Genomic DNA, 18,163 nt, shown 5'->3' on the forward strand with positions numbered 1-18,163 from the left:
GATTATTAGTGATTTATCCGTCTAAAACGCAGTCAAACCCATCACCACCATCATCATCATTATTATTATTTTTTTTATTTATTTATTTATTTATTTATTTATTTATTTATTTTTGTCTATCACAGTCATCCTATTCGAATGGGTGGCTTTTATAGTGTGGGGATCCGGGTTGCATCCTGCCTCCTAAGGAGTCCATCACTTTTCTCACTACGTGCGCTGTTTTTAGTAGTATATTTTTCTGCATGAGTCCCGGAGCTACTCCGGCATCTAGTTTTTCCAAATTCCTTTTCAGGGATCTTGGGATCGTTCTTAGTGTTCCTGTGGTTATGGGTACAATTTCCACTGGCATATTCCATATCCTTCTTATTTCAGTTTTTTCTCTTTCTCTCTCATCTACTCTGGTGTCCCATGGTATTGCGAAATCAATGAGTGATACTTTCTTCTTGATTATTGTCAATCAACACCACATCTGGTCTATTGGCACGTATCACCCTATCTGTTCTGATACCGTAGTCCCAGAGAATCTTTGCCTGATCGTTTTCTATCACTCCCTCAGGTTGGTGTTCGTACCACTTGTTACTGCAAGCTAATTGTTGTTTCTTGCACAGGCTCTAGTGGAGGGCTTTTGTTATTGAATCATGCCTCTTTTTGTACTGGTTATGTGCATCTATTGTTCTTTGGATATATCTGGTTCTTAGGGCCTGATCTTGTGCCGCTGTTAGCATTCCTTCTGTTTCCTTCTTGAGTTCTCCCTTCTGTAGCCATTGCCATGTTTCATCGCTGGCCAGTTCTTTAGTCTGTCTCATGTACTGTCCGTGCATTGGTTTGTTGTGCCATTCCTCTGTTCTGTTTTTCATTCTCCTGTCTCTATATTTCTGTCTTCGTCTACTTAGTCACTAGTCTTCACTGGTTTTCAGATATTGCCCAAGTGCTCTGTTCTCGATGTTCACACAGTCCTCTATGCTTAGTAGCCCTCTCCCCTCTTCCTTTCGTGTTATGTATAGTCTGTCTGTATTTGCTCTGGGTGTAGTGCTTTGTGTATTGTCATGAGTTTTCTAGTTTTCTGGTCTATGCTGCGGAGTTCAGCCTTCGTCCACTCCACTACTCCTGCGTTGTATCTGATTGCTGGTACTGCCCATGTGTTTATGGCTTTCGCCATGTTTCTGGCGTTGAGTTTTGACTTGAGTATCGCCTTTAGTCTCTGCCTATATTCTTTCCTGATCGTGTCCTTCATCTCTTGGTGTTTTATATCCTCTCCTTCTATTATTCCCAGGTATTTGTATCCTGTCTCATCTATGTGTTTGATGTTATTCTCGTCTGGTAGCGTTATCCCTTCAGTCCTTGTTACTTTGCCCTTTTGTATGTTGACCAAGGAGCATTTTTCTGCTGTTTTGGTTTCTGTTGGGTTGGTTGTGATGGTGGTGTTAGTGTTTGCATCCCCATGAGTTCTACCACTTGTCTTCCTCCTGCATATGCCAGGTTATTTGTTTCTGTGATGCTGGTGGTGTGGATTAGTCTCATTATTTCATTAACGTCACTTGTTTTTCCCTTAGTTTCTTTATGTTGTAGACTTTCAGGGAGGGGATCTTTGTTCTTTCTGTATCTGGCTTCATTCAATGTCTGATCTTTTCCACCCATTCCGACCTGCCTGTTACATCTTCGGTGTTTCCTCGTGTGTCGTTGTTTGGTAGCTCATCATTCCTGTCATTTTCTGTGTCATCGTCTCTTATTTCGTCTTCTTGTCCTTCGTTGCTGGGTGTTATTTCTCTTTCCAGCTTCGTGGAGAGCCAGTTCTTTTTCTTTATGCCCCTTACTTGGTCTGCCAGCCTCTGTTCTGTTTGAGGGGTGTTATTTCTCTCATTCCAGATGTTGACCAGTTTTCTTCTGTATCCTCTTTCTGTTGGGTTGCTTCTGATATAGCATCTCCATATTTCCTTATTTTCTTCTCTTGTCCATTTCTTCTTCTGGTTTGCCTCTGTAGCTCCAGTCTCTGGTTGCTGGTTACTGTCGTTGTGGTGGTCAGTTGCTGGATGACGACCCCCAAGTACCTGACCGTCCTCCCCGTCGATTGGGTTGTATACCTGGCTGCCGGGCGAAGCTCCTTTGTTGCCAGAGGTTCCATTTACGTCGTTGTCGTGTATTCTTTCATTTCTTTCCATCATTGCTGACTTTTGCTATTTAACCCATAGCTGGACCCTAGCCAATCGAGAATAGGTACTCATTTACAGCTGAGTAGACTGAGGAAATTATGACAAAGATCCTTTCCCAAGGAATCAACGCCGAGGAGAGCGGTCACCCATCCAACGACTGATCAGCCCCAGTGTTGCTAAACCAGTCCATCGATAAGCTAAACCACTCTGCCACGGTGCCCCATTTTATTATTATTATTATTATTATTATTATTATTATTATTATTATTATTATTATTATTATTATTATTATTTTGAGTCTCAAAAGTTCACTGAGGAATATAGTTGATTATTAGTGATTTATCAGTCTAAAGCTCACTCAGACCCATTATTATTATTATTATTATTATTATTATTATTATTATTATTATTATTATTATTATTATTATTATTATTATTATTATTATCTAGAAAGTTTACTTGGGGTTATCGTTTATTAGTGAATTATACTTCAAAACCTCACTCAAACCTCATTATTATTATTATTATTATTATTATTATTATTATTATTATTATTATTATTATTATTATTATTATTATTATTATTTCTTGACACAGGGCTCGCCCGAAGGAGGCACAAATGAAAAGCAGGACCCACCCAAGGTATATATTGGCCAATCTAGCAAAGATTTTGATGTACATATTAAGCAACATAAGTATTTAGTCAAAACTGTACAAACATCCAATGCTATATTCATACATTTAAGTGAAAACTCTCACAGGATAAATTGGACTGAAAGTTCAGTGATTGCCAGATCGAAAAATTTCTCTTCAAGAAATCTTTTGGAGCCTGCTATTGTACACCTTGCTTCCAGCTGCAATTTTAACCTTAGCCCTAGCATGTATTATTTGGACCCCTGTATTAGAAAAATGTTCAAGAATGACCTAAAACATAAAATCACTGACTTAATTACAAATTAGTTACCTTATATATATTTTCTATGTATTCGTATGTTTAACATAATTTTTCATTTGTAAAAATGTTCATCTTGCAAAAATTTTTTATTGTTTACTAACATATTCTGGTGGTCAGTCACCTCCTTGCATAATCTTTTAATTGTCCTGTCCCTGCTTCTGAATGGTTGATCCTAATCCTTTGTAAAACCTCTTAAATATTTAACCCTGTTTTGGCAGTTCTGCTAATTCTTCAATTGTGTTGGATTCCAGGTACATATTTTTTCCTTTGTAATTCCCATCTGTCATTTATATGAGCTTTCTATGTAAACTTACTTTTATATTTCTTCAGTCTACTAAGTAAAGGATGAAAGTCAAAAGGCCTCGCAGCACTCCAGTGTTTCTCTTTACTTCGTGGATTTTATCTTTATCTATATATTCATCACGTTCCATATTTTCGTGATTCAGTTATATATATACATACACACACACACACACACACACACACATATATATATATATATATATATATATATATATATATATATATATATATATATATTTTTTTTTTTTTTTTATCTGTACTTTAGTACAATATATTAATGAGTTTTCCACACCATTCAGGCTTGAATAGATCTGGTCAAATGAAAAAACAGCATAATCCCAGTGTGCATATTATATTTAAACTGAACATTCAGAGAAAATTTGTCTTAAGGTAAAACTACCTTTGTTTTTTGTGTTCACAAAGACTGAGTTTTACAGAAGGAAATATTCCTTAAGCACTTAATTTTGTGCAAAAGTTTGTGGACAAAACGACCAGGATTCTGAAAGGAAGAAGCTAGATTTCTTGCACATAAAGAAAATCAATTATTTTCAAAGAATTTTGTGAAATTTTGGTCGCATTTACTGTGGCAAACATTTTTTTTATTTCTTATGAGCAAAAAAATAATAACAAAGACATAGAGCCGTACATTTATCTACACAGGATCTTTTATTTTTCAAAGGCAGATTTTTACCTACTCTGAAATATATATATATGTATGTATATGTATATATATATATATATATATATATATATATATATATATATATATATATATATATATATATATATATATATATATATAGTTGTCGTCCTTCCTAAATGATTTCGGCTCTTACAGTGTAACATTAGGAACATTAAACTGTAACTTTTCTTATCAAATCGTTCCAAATTAGCTAAACACGTTCTGTAAATATCGACACAAAGATATCTCTTCATAAAACGTATGTGTAGATACATACATACATACATATATATATATATATATATATATATATATATATATATATATATATATATATATATATATATATATGTATGTATATATATATATATATATATATATATATATGTGTGTGTGTGTGTATACATATATATATATATATATATATATTGTTCGCACTATATATATATTTATGTAATATATATATATATATTGCTAGACTATTAATTTTCGCAACGACACATATGACATGAAAAAGTGATCTTAAGAGTACTTTACAGTGAGTTACTTAATGTCACAATCGCCTGTTGTTTTTTCTTCTCTGTTATAAAATTTATAGTGCAATTATGGTTTGCTTATTTACGTGGATTCCCACTGCATGGGAATGTAATGGGAATCCATGGGAATGCCTTTTTAGCCTTAGGTGATAAACCAGTTATTTTTATCATATGTAGATGAATTTACGAAACTCACCCGAAAGCAGGTCTCGTTTTTCAAAATCAACATGAGTCTACTCATCATTTGCTTTAAGAACATACAGGGTGACCCAGAAAATGGTAATGAACATTGCAATTAAAGATGGGACTATAATGTTTCTGTAGATGAGCATGAACTTGTAGGGGATCCACCGGAAGATGGTCAAACTAAATTCCTTGGAAGTTTCCTCACCAAGTGCTGGCGACACTTGAGTGACTTTGACGTCTCTCAGCTGGCCCAGACTGTTCTTCCGGACGAAGATGTGCATCACGACGTTGCCGAAGAGGAGGAAGATGATGAAGAAAAACCACAGGTCGACGAGCTTCACCTCCGAGGTCTTCGGTAGGGAGCTCGTCTGATTGGCGAAGAGAGTGTAGAGAACCAGCAGAGCTGTCAGTGACATGACGGCTCTCACATTGAGGTCCTCCAGGTTGACGAAGAGAGTTGCCCAGCTCACGAGAAGGATGAGCAGCGAAGGCAGAAAGGTGGACAAGATGGCAACACCCGGTCGCCTGGACATTTCGAACTCAAATACCATAAGATTCTTAGTTGCGGTCTTGCCTGTGCTGAATCTCTTGACAGTGTAAAGTGGGAGGTCCTCGGGGCCACCGTAAGCTACCACGCTGTTAGTGAGGTCAAACTGCACGTAGTTGTTATAAGTAGATGGGAGCTGGATATTAACACTACAGATTTGGTTATCGAAAGGGTAACGGAGGAAATGGAGGTCGCATGTGATAGTGGCTATGTAGTGCTGCACTAGAGAAAGACTGTTATTCTCACCTGGGAAGACAATGTCTGAAAAGTGAAAGGATAAAATAAATGTTCACAGTACTTAGCATGGACATCACAGTTTGAAACAGCATATCTTTTGCTAATGAAAAATTCCATGATCATACATTTATGTTACTGGGACCGAGCAAAGCTAAACAGGCCTCAAGAACCCATCTAAATGTGGATTCAGAGGTAGACTCGAATGCTACAGAAAACTGAGAATGAACTGATCAGATTGAATCTAAAATTATGGATACAAGTTTTAATGCTTACCCATGTCCTGATTATTGAAGTTAGGCAACTTAGGATCACTGGCTGTTAGAACCTTCATGTTTTCCTCCAGAAGTTGAACCTTTCCACCTTGGAGATTAACGAATTTGTAAGTTGGTTTCCAAACTTTGTTCTTATCCACTTGTGTTAATATGGCTCCAGCGCTAGATGACTTCAGGTGCTTTAGGGTGATTCTTTCATCAACCCAACTCAATGTCACCCCGAATTCAAGGGTGATGGCCATACTGAGTTCATCTATAGAGGCAATTCGAGTTATGAGCAACTCTAACCGAAGCTGCAAGGCTTTTCCGGCAGGACCCACTGGAGGAAGTTGGTTCTGGTATTCATTGCTCACTATGATTCGATTGCAGTCCACTTCATCAGTTCCATCTTCACAATCATAACGAAGATTGCAACGACTTTTATGCGGTATGCAATCCCCCGATCGACACATGAATTGTTCCTGGTTACACTGTGATAAAGAAAGAATCATTGACTTGCCAGGAGCTTGACCACAAACTTCTGTGTTTACTGTCCAAGCGTGTATACCAAATGGGTAAGAGTTGAGGGCAATAGCAGAAATAGACAGCATGGTTTTATTTTTAGGCACATTTTTCAGCTCCCATGCATTTCTGTCAGGGTCCCAGACTATGAGCATATTGTAGTAACCATAGAAGAATGGCCTGCCATGGATGTATCCACTAGCTCTGAAACGTGTTTCATGTTCGCTGTCATAGCAAAGGCCCCGTAAACGGAGAAAATCCGATTTGTCCAGTTGACAAGCAGTGCATCTCCTGTTTGTGTTTTTACATTCAGTGTCTATCCAGTGGCCATCAGTCATCAGACAGACGCAATTGTATATTCTTCCACCATGAGGAAAGTTTGGGCCAAAATTTTTGTAGGATGTAGGCTGCTGAGTTGCCACGTCTCTCCATACGTCCTCTTCTTCTTCGTCAGTGAATCCAAGCCATATCTTCCATGTAGTTGAAGGAAAACAGACTTCATGGAAGGGAACCATTTCCTGGGTCAAGCGCTCGTTTTCCATGGCAGATCTTGGTGCAACTACAGTAGAATTTAGGACTCGACAGATAGATATGGTATCTTTGAAACTTCTCATTTCGGGTAGCATTAGATAAAGGTGTGATATGTCTCTGCAAAGTTTAAAAATTTGTTTATTTTACTGTACGACTTTCTTGTTTTGTCATCAGGAAAGATAACATTGATGAAATTAAAACATACCATTCTCGTTTATTTATGCAGTTCTAAGTAGACTACCATTCTGGGCATTTTATTGCTGTTCACTTGTCTGGCACACTCGATATTATGCTTTGCTTAAAGAAGAGGACAATCCTGATCACTTTCATTATATTGACTACAGCCTTTACCACGGCAATAGATACACAAAAGGAAGCGTGACCAACTACAAATCACATTTTCTTCAAACAGTGGAAATTTCATGGCCGCATCTACATGAATTTACTGTGCATTAAAGGACCAAGGACTAAACTTAGAATAAAACTTAATAATCCAACACAAGGCTAAGCATATGGCATTGCCGTTAAGAACCTAAAGCTTGTGCTGTGTGACTAAATTATCAATAAATAGTTCGCCAAACCTGCATAGCTGACTCAGATTGGCCGACGTCTCAACCACCCCAACGAGTTCCATCTGGGCAGTATCCGAACTGAACCTGTTACCACGTCCTGGGCTTCTGCATGTGGCAAGACTTTCAACTTCTGACTCGGGCAGTGCTCTATCCCAGAAAGATACGTGTGCCAAGTCACCCATCAGGATCTGTTGATTGATAATACTCTTCACCAGTGGCGTCGCTATGGGGGAGGGGGGCAGGGGGGCCCGGGCTCCCCCAGTCAGATGATTGGGCCCCCACTGCCTCCCCCCACTTTGTAGCTAAACTTTAACCCTTTGGTGGTCGAAAGCAGAATTATAGTTATAGGTTTTTAACACAAATGACATGTTTGATCATGATATTTTGATCCAACTTAATGTTATCAAGTTATGTATGAGGTGATTGAAACCATAGTTAACAGTTTTCAATAAGTGCAATGCAATTTGCTACTGCTGCTTAGAGTTAATTTCCAGGGAGAGGAGATGAGGACGAGGGAATGGGGTAGGGTGAAATTTTGAAGAGATTTAGGAGGATCATAAATCTTTTGTGCTATTGATGATATGCAGTATTTTGATATATTTTCTTGACAAGGATATTATACTATAGTTGAAAATTGAAACTTGATAATAGAAATTAGGCTAGCGTTGAATATAAGGTTGTGAGTAAATTTACAATACATTATTTGATACATTTGCATATAGTAAGAGTTGAAAATTAATTGAAAATTGACCTCTGTAATTTCAAATACAGGTTAACTAATTACTAAACGTTCGAGAATAGTATATTTTGCTAATTACAGAATTGGTACATTAGTTTTGTGTAATTTTCTTTGGTCCCCCCCAAAAAAAAATATCTTGGTCATAACTAAATGGCTGTCAATGAACTATAAACTGGCTACGGTTAAATAATTATCAATGAACTAGCACAAGAGCGCCCAAACCTAAATATGACAGCAAATAAGTGTGCCTAATTAAAGTCATCAACATGCTCAGATTATATGCTAGGGCAATGAGTTATTGCCCAGTAGGCATGCCAGTATGCATTCACCACTGAAACTAATAATATGAAACTATCAGAGGGTACTGAGTTCTAAATCAGTCTACGTCGTTAATTATCAAGCTAATTACTGTTAATTAACGCTTCAGATTACTTCTGGTTCATGGGGAAAATCAATCACGATTACCTCTTCACTGATCACAACAAACATAAGCGGTAAACTTTTTGAAAAATCTGTTAAAACGAAATATTCTGAAAAGTGCCAATTTTCCTGACACTTCCCCACCCCACCCCCTTCTGTGTTGGACTCTGTTCTAAATATCTATTTATCCAAATCTACGTCGAAATGCGTTTTCAAAGATGATTGACTTACCTGCGTGGAATCGAAGCCACCTCCCAGGATATCTTGTTCTTGCCCCAACACGAGCGATCCATTGAAAGGAAACGACCAAGAGAAATCTAGAGGCGTTGAATGGTATAGCTGTAGAATATAATAATAATAATAATAATAATAATAATAATAATAATAATAATAATAATAATAATAATAATAATAATAATAATAAAACTGTTTTATATTTTTTTACAAATTCATTGAGAGGATGGGCATCAAACATGCTGAAGAATACATTTGTTATAAGAGAAGAAGTAAGATTAGTAAGATTTTAGATCAATTATCTGGCGAATGCTGACTTTGGGAATATTTACATAGTTTTCCTGACAAACAGGTAAAGCTATAAGAACATAGTGTAACAAACAGAAAAAAAATTTTATTTTAAACATTAATTGCTTTATCGCTTGCTCTTAGGTACTTACTTTGCCATTCCAGTAGATTCTGTAACTTCCTTGCTCGAAGATGTGACACAGGTGGTTCCACGTCTCAGGGCTAATAGTCCAGTTTGGTGGAAGGCTATCAGTGCGAGGTTGTCCGTAGAACCAAGTCATGAGCTGACTCTCGGCGTTAGCTAGGAAATATGACACAAAAGCGTGAAGAAATTTCCTCAGCTATCAGGATGATCATGTTGCTAGTGTGAGAATCTAGTTAAGCCAATTGTGTCTGATTCTACTGACAAAAAAGTGTATTATATTTGACTGAATATTTGAGAGTGGAAGGAAATGTTTTGTTATTAGTTACAGGGTTTTTAGAAGAATTTGTGCCTGCAAATGACATGATCTTCTCCCCGGTAGACAAAATTACCAGGGCTGTGTTATAAAACATGTCCTAGCTTATTTTTATTATTATTTTCCCTTTTATGCCTTTCACGATGTCCAGAACTCGTTGAGAACTTCCTGAAATCGAACTGAAGACAATATTAAAAACAGATAAATAAATAATGAAAGAAAGGAAAAAAACAAAATAAATGTCAGTGAGTGTACCATGCGCTTCTCTATGGAAAAGAAATTAATATATCTATTGTCTGTTTTCGTTTTCAGTCTTAATTGTTGGTATTGAAGATTTAACATATTGTTTTACACAGCTCCAGTGAGCTGATAAAATTGGCATACAATAGGAGGCATTATTTTCTCTTTAAATATTCTACAATCTCTCCTACGAAGATCTTGGTTTTGCAAAATTCCTCAGTAAAAAATTGTATTGAAATGGGCGACGTTTGCCTAATTTTTTTATTATTGTAGTGTTGTTCAAATGATTACTATATAAGTGAACACACCAAACTCTGCGTGCGTGTGCATGCTGTTTGTTGTGTAGTGATCGAATGTGTAAATGTATCAGCCCCATGTCGAGCCGAGTTGAAAATCACCCATTATTAGAGATGATCACAAATATTCTTTATATCCTTTAAAGTCATCTTGTCCAAATATCACCAATAATTGCACCAAAATGTAGAGTGCTAGCTAAGGATTCAGTAAATGATATATATGTATATATATATATATATATATATATATATATATATATATATATATATATATATATATATTGATTTATATTCATGAAGCTTTAGTTTAATATCAAATATAATCAACTCTATTTTCTGTTATTGTGATAAATGAACGACCACTGGGACGTCTTGACATGGACCCATTCAACGACATCCCGTTGATGGCGCGTTAACGTCTACTGGAGTCGTTGAATTCCATTAAATCAGTGTCTGTCTTTATCAGCTATAAATTCCTTTCGGTGATAATTCTCCATCGAGATATCGAGGTAGCGTTTTAAACGACATTTGAGAACTTCATGATTATAACTCCTTTGTATATATATATATAATAAATTGATATTGTATATTGCTTTGGTTTAGTTTAACTTATAATCAACTCTATTTTCTGTTATTGTAGTGACGTCTTCAATCATCCCTACTGTTAAATTTTAAATCAGTTCTGTCTCAGCTATATAGAGAATTTTTCTTTTCGAGAACTCGCCTATTCCTAACTCCTTTGTAAGGGATACATAATAAATTGAAGCCCTGCATTCATCCTTACAGAGAATAACTGAAATATAAAAAGTTGAAGATATTTCAATATATATGTGTGTGTACATACATACATATATATATATACATATATATACACACACACATTTCACAGAGGCCGTTGCCTCACTCGGCATTAGAGGAGATTATAATGAAGTCATGCTCTCCAATACCTCGTGCGTACTGAGACCTATAACATCAAAATCTAAAAAAATTAAGCTAGCCTCTTCAAAGGCCTACCCTACAAAAAATATTTAAAAAAACTCCTAAAGCCCCATGGTATTTACCAAGACCAAAAACTTTATGGATACTGTACTAGATATATTCCATTCATTGCGCATGAACGTCCCTGAAGCTATTTTAGTTTCCCTTAAGAATATACTAATTTTCTTTATCAATTGGCAACCTTATCTTACAGAAAACAGAATATTTTATATTAGGGGTAAGTAATTCGTTTGTATTTGTTTGAAATAATAAGCATCTTAAATACTAGAAATACCAATGTTATTTTCTGATAAAAATTTCCTTGTTCGATTCATCTCGATACGATAAGCCGGAAAATGAAAGACTGAATTGTACTAAAGAAAAATATTGGAAAATTGAAGTTAAAAGCACAAAATAATTATAGAATATATATGTTTTGCACAATATACGAGTGCATGTGTTAAAAAATGTATACTTTGAAATGTTAAAGCAAAATAGATTTGAATCGATATTCAAAGATCTGAATATCAGCCTAGGAAAAGAATGTAAAAAGTAAACCTCTTCAGTATTGCAGTCGGGCTGTTGAGAGACGTTCAGACAGCAAAACGGTAATGTATCAGTTTTCCATAGAGAAGCCACCCAAGAGTCAGGTGATGGTTCTGAGGTGCATTGCTCTTTTCCTAGGTTGCTCTTCCTCCAAACTATCGTTAGTCTGTTCCTACTTTTCTTTATTGTATTTCGCCCTTATTCCCACGTGTGTATATATATATATATATAGAGAGAGAGAGAGAGAGAGAGAGAGAGAGAGAGAGAGAGAGAGAGAGAGAGAGAGAGACGTCTGAAAAGTTACAGTACCGAAATCAGTCCAGTCTTCATACAAAACAAGTGTACCCAAGCAGCACGGGAATCTTCATATTTGTGTTGTCAGGCATTTTGTCGAAGGGAAACGCTGCACATCAGCTTCCTTAACATTTTTTTTTTTTATTCTTTCTCGCATATCATTTTATACCAGACAAATCTATGCGAAAACATTACTTGCTTTAGAGCTGAGAGTTTGCTCTGACAAGGCATCATCTGAATTTGAATGTAACCTTTGCCTTTTTTCCTTTTTCTATTACATAAACATTGTCTGCACAATATATGAAATCCTGAAATTAATTAAATTAGCCAGCCTTAAGGAAGAGTACTGGCAGTATCAATAAAAACAAAAGAACCACACAAGAGGAATGAAGAAATTGTAATATATATATATATATATATATATATATATATATATATATATATATATATATATATATATATATATATATATATATATATATATATATGTGTGTGTGTGTGTGTGTGTGTGTGTGTGTAACATGGCAAATACATCTGGAGTATCCTTTAGATACTTAAAATCAAGATAGATCTTTTTAAAATACCTCTATTTAAGGATATGTATGGCATTGCATGACCTATGAATAAATCATTTTCATTTTAGGATACTTTATGAATATGTATTTAAATGCTCTCGCCTCGTGGTGCTATGTGCAGCGAATGATCCCCAACAGGACAAAAATTATTAATATGAATGAAAATAACAGCAATCATCTATAACAATAAAATCCGAGTGGGTCTTGTTTTTCCTCCCCTGGGTGACATTAGGGGAGACATGACACAGCCACCCACCCCCTGCAAACCGGTTTGTCAGTCCCCGGCTGGGCGGGTTGGGTAGGGGAGCGAGAGGGTAGGGGAGACATCCACCCTCCCCCTGCAAACCTGTTTGTTCCCTCCGGGTGAGGGCGGGGTATAGGTAGGGGATCAGGAGGGTAGGGGAGACAGCAGCGCCGGGTTCCAGTGCGCTTAGCTCGTAGTTTAACAATAGCCAACGAAAACATTCTGCGCCTTCATAAATCTAAAATAAACTAATCTCTCCCAGTAAATACTCCTTATACTTACAGAACCCTAAAATATCAAAGTTATCTTGAGAAACGGAATATGAGAGGTGAGCGTTTAGATCCACGAATTTTTCTAGTCTGAAAAAAAAGGAAGAAATAATTACTACCCAGAAGCACATCGCAAAGTCTATATCTGTCTAAACATATCAGTCATTGTTTGTCGATACAAGAATATAAAATGACAACGAATTCTAGGAGTTGCAGCGTCTCTAAATGTCAATCTGATTTGACTTACTTGCAGGTTCTAGGCCTATAAACAATCTTCCTGGCAAAGAGCATTCTTACATACCTTATACTATAGCAGACACTTAACGATGACACAGAGTCATTGTAATCCGAGAAGTTAAATCTCGCGAAGACTTTGTCTGAGGGAACTGTCCAGATTCCTCGATGGAAACTTAAGATTTTGACATTTTGGTTGCCATATTGGTCATCTTTGCCTGGAAACAAGGTAGAAATTGAGCAGTTAACTTGGAATTAGGTTTCATCACTGATAGATAAATAGATAGATTTCACATATCACTTTCAGGGAAGACTGAAATTATATTATTTGGGGTAAACACAACACAAATAAAAAATCACAATATTTGTAATTTTAATACTAAACACGATGATAATGACGATGGCGGTAATGGTAAATATAAATGAAGAACTGATTATAAATGAAGAACTGATTATAAATGAGGAATTGATTCCCTGAACAATAAATAGGCCTCATCAGAATAGAGAGGCTAGGATTCAAATCAGTAAAATATTTCAGGCATCAACTACAGAAGACAGTCCCAATAGACTCGTGCACTGAAAAAAAAGGTGCTTATTGTAAAGCACCTTTCCAAAATTTTAGTTCCTCTTCCTTCTGAAAAGAAGGCTCTTTTTGACCTTTCAACCATAAATACGAACGCATTTACAGACGGCAGTTCTTACAGCCCCTGAATGGAAATTAGACGATAGTTTGTAAAAGTAAGTCAGCCAAAATACCAAACTGAAGGAGGGTTAAGATTCATCCTAAATATCAGATCCTTAATCATTGTTCATAATGTTACTGAAAATACAACTACCATCTAAAAACATCAATACATGGTCTTCAGAGCACTGTGGGCCCGCAATAACTTCAGAGTCCGCGTTGATATTCACAGTAAAATGTTTAGGTTCTATGTGCTATAAGGACGTGTGGTAATGGTTCGTGGTTATTCATAGTCTATTTACGGTCTTTGATGTTTTTTTTTTTTTTTTCGTTCCCATGAATAAAGACTTTGCATTGACTAATTGATGTATATACCCACATGCGATAATTACAAGTTTTGTACAACGCAAGGACCGTCTATTTATTTACGGACGCCAAACCTCTCTTAGCGGGCAATATGTTTTCTGTTGTATTAACACAACGTCGTAACCTTGGTGGTAAATGCTAAAGTTGTCTTGTTTATTTCTTTTCGACAGCAACTGTTTTGCCATTGTATAACACTTTCTTTATCGTTCTCAATTATTAGTTTCATTCGATTCGGGATTATTTTTACCCCTGATCTAGAGTTACTTGGACTGGTGTTCACTAGCCATAACTACTTAATTATTTTCGTTGCTACTCTCTAAACTCTCCAGTATTAATAAATGGTACTTTCGATTCTAATAACCTTATTCAAAATATTGCATCCAGATGCAACAAAGCTTTTACAGCATATCAAGATAAAAGTGTTCTGGAATGGAATGGAATGGAGTGGAATATAGGATTTAGGCCGAAGGTCTAGCGCTGGGACCTACGAGGTCATTCAACGCTGAAAGGGAAATTGAGAATAAAAGGTTTGCAAGGTAATAGGAGGAAAACCCCGCAGTTGCACTATGAAACAATTGTTAGGAGAGGGTGGATAGCAAGATGGAAGAAAGAGAATATGAATGGAGGTACAGAAAAGGGGATGAAAGTGGTTGCAGCTAGGGGTCGAAGGGACGCTGCAAAGATCCTTGAGTAATGCTTACTGTGCACCGTGTGAGGTGCACTGACGGCACTAACCCCCTACGGGATAACAATGTTTTGTAGGACTATACAGTTAGTATCTTGTTATAAATGATTTGTAAACAATGTGTATCTCATATCATTGAGTTATTGATTCCATCCATAACCTAACGTCACAACAGCAAAGGTAATCGAAGGGACTGAATTATGTACTAATATAGATATCATTTACGAACTTTCTCGTCACTGCTGGTAGCTGGAAGCGCTACACACACGTTCTTCAGCTATGCTTTGCTAAATTCACGGGAGTATCCCAGTCAGTAGTCTCGGGTTAGGCCCAATAACTAATGTTCCCAATTCATGGGCTACGGTATAACCAATGAACCAAGGTTTCCACAGGTTGGAGCTGGAATGTCCTTGTTTGAGAGTGTGATCATTTGAGAGTATGATCAAAGAAATTTCTCTACATTCATATAAATTATATTTTCAATATTTTCATTTCATAAATATATTTGTGCAAATAAATCTAATTACTGCAAATATATATATATATATATATATATATATATATATATATATATATATATATATATATATATATGAACACTTTCACTAAATAGCTGGTCTCATTTATTCATGTTTTTCTCAGCTCTTTCCTCATTTCACGCATTGTTATAGTCTTATTTTAGACGGATGTTAGGTAAGTCTTGCGCTATTTGGCTTTGACTTGTTCCATAAAAAATATAATAATAATCCTTCTGTTCTTTCTCTTTCATCTAAAGGAACCGCCAAAAGACGAATCATGTATCGAGCATTTCGTGGAATAATTTTATACGCCAGTCAGGTGTTTATATGCTCTTTTTATCGCCCAAGACTACTCTCATATTCATTCACTCGACTTCGCTGTGCGGAAATACATGTATTTCTGCCCCTACCAGGGCGTAAGTAATAGAATCATGCATTTGTGATACTCTCTCTCTCTCTCTCTCTCTCTCTCTCTCTCTCTCTCTCTCTCTCTCTCTCTCTCTCTCTCTCGCGAGCTTGCAGCAGAATCCTTAAAGCAAAGAATGAAATGAGAACACCTCAAGTTTGAAACGAACGGTTTAATAAGAAAAATTGAAAAGACTGACTCTCGTGTTCCTAATGTTATGGATCCATTGTCGCCCCCAGCCCCCCGCCCACACCCCTACCAACCAGCTCTGCCGTCCCTTTGAGAGAGAGTACTTGAAACGACACCACTTTTATTTCTTCTAAATCACCAGTCATTCTTTCAACGCACAAAATGCCACTCACATAAGAATGTGTACTTATGTTACGTAGGCCTATAAGTCAATAATAAGCGGAAAAAAACTGATGAAATGTTTTACTTTACAAAGAAGCTGGATAGGTATTTGAGTCTACGGTTAGTGTAAGGGAAATACCAAAATTAACTGCTTTCACACGCAGTAAGTAATCTTACAAATTATGCTGCAAAGCAGTGGAAGAAAAAGAAGTCATATAAAAGTTGCACAATTCATGTAAAGTTGTTTATATAAGAGGTACGTAACAGCCTTGCATATTTGCTCCAAATGACTGCGTGAACATGGTGTCAGTCTAATGTACTTCTAAAGGAAATCAAACACGCCACAAAGTAATTATTATATATTTCGGCTCTTTTTTAAGTGTAAAGGCCAAAAGGAAGGACACCTTCTATCGGACTATTACTCATAGTCCAATAATCCATTCTCCTGGCTATTTAATTTCAATAGAACCCTTACAAACTAAGGCTACTGAAAGAAAATAGCAGGCTATTTGCATTTCAGATACTTCATCAAGCCTCCTAAGAAACAGGGTTACGGCATGATAATGCCAATCGGGAAGCAACAGCAAATAATACTATCGCAACAATGTCGGTCAATATCCCATTCATACTTGAAGAGACCTCAGCCTAACAGCATTTTTCTGATATGCCGCTATGATGAAACCTCGAGGTTTTATGCCCCACTAACATGCGAATTAAACTGAAAATACCAGTAAAAGAATATAAAGGAGAACGCCTTTATAATCTTCTGTCTCTTTTCGAGGGTTAATGACTCCATAACGGTCCCTTTCGCTTTGACAGATGATGAAAAGCAATCAACACGTGTAAAAACCTTTATATCCAGAGCCAGCTTCTTTGAAATGGAATTAGAGGCAGAATTCTTTCGACGTGAAAAGTACCGTGAGGTTTGAGGGTGAGCCCCGGGCCACAAGCTTCAAGAACATGTAAGAACTACTAGAAAGATACAGGAAGTGAATCATTAAATGGATATTTAGTACCGTTAAGAACTTTCCTCTATATTTCCAAATTGCGAGAAAGTGATATAAAACATTCAAAGTTATTTTGATCACGTCAATGACAGGGAATACGGTCAAGTCTGAGGTTTAAGTGATACGTTTTGATTAACAAAACGGAGAGGACTGACAGCGTTCCGTAAGAAAGATTAAATACTAGTTAATATGTATTATTTGCAAGTATACCCAACCAGCCCTAGAAGTGAAACCAACAAAAACTGGATCAATAAACTGTTTTCAGCCTGTTTTAACATGTGTTGAACAATAAACTGAGTTTCCAGGATACTTTAAATATAAACTCGACAGTTTAAGGACAAAAAATTGAATAAATGTTCCACTGCACATTCCAGAGGTTGGCATGCAAATACAAAAAACAAGCATTCAATAGGTGTGTGACTCTTTTTCAGTTTCCTGCTCTTACCTTGCTGTGACGAGTGACGGCAATTGCCAAGAACCAAAATGAGGCCCAATACGAACTTCATACTCAGTTATCTTTTCTAATCATCCAACGAACTTGGTGATGGCATCTTGCATAGCCTGTAGTTGAAATCTGATTAAGGTTTTTAACAATTCTTCACCATCAGCTTCCTAGATGACTTCGCTCAAACAAGCCTTTCTATTTGGTGTTTATACTCGTACAGACAGAGTTACCGACCCATTTCCACGATATTCTACAACAACATAGCGTATAAATCCTCCGGTGTCTTTCTATCTTCCTCCATATCCGCAGGATTTTTCTCTGGGTGCCTTGAGAAAGAATTATTTGGATTCACAACCTGACGATCTCCACAGAACGAAACTGGAAGGCAGCGTTACTAGACCATACCTCCAACGGAC

At 36.6% G+C, this 18,163-nt stretch overlaps 1 protein-coding gene across 1 annotated transcript; it reads right to left on the minus strand.

The window, feature by feature from the left end:
- Window positions 1-4,859: 4,859 nt before the first annotated feature.
- On the minus strand, window positions 4,860-17,808 carry LOC136851487 (uncharacterized). The gene is given in 9 exon segments (XM_067125613.1): window positions 4,860-5,620; window positions 5,870-7,058; window positions 7,520-7,660; window positions 8,863-8,970; window positions 9,306-9,454; window positions 13,067-13,143; window positions 13,355-13,462; window positions 16,245-16,335; window positions 17,748-17,808. Coding segments are annotated over 9 exon segments (2,685 nt in total).
- Between the last annotated feature and the right edge of the window lie 355 nt (window positions 17,809-18,163).

Source organism: Macrobrachium rosenbergii, chromosome 3, assembly GCF_040412425.1.
Source record: "Macrobrachium rosenbergii isolate ZJJX-2024 chromosome 3, ASM4041242v1, whole genome shotgun sequence".
Classification (NCBI taxonomy): domain Eukaryota; kingdom Metazoa; phylum Arthropoda; class Malacostraca; order Decapoda; family Palaemonidae; genus Macrobrachium; species Macrobrachium rosenbergii.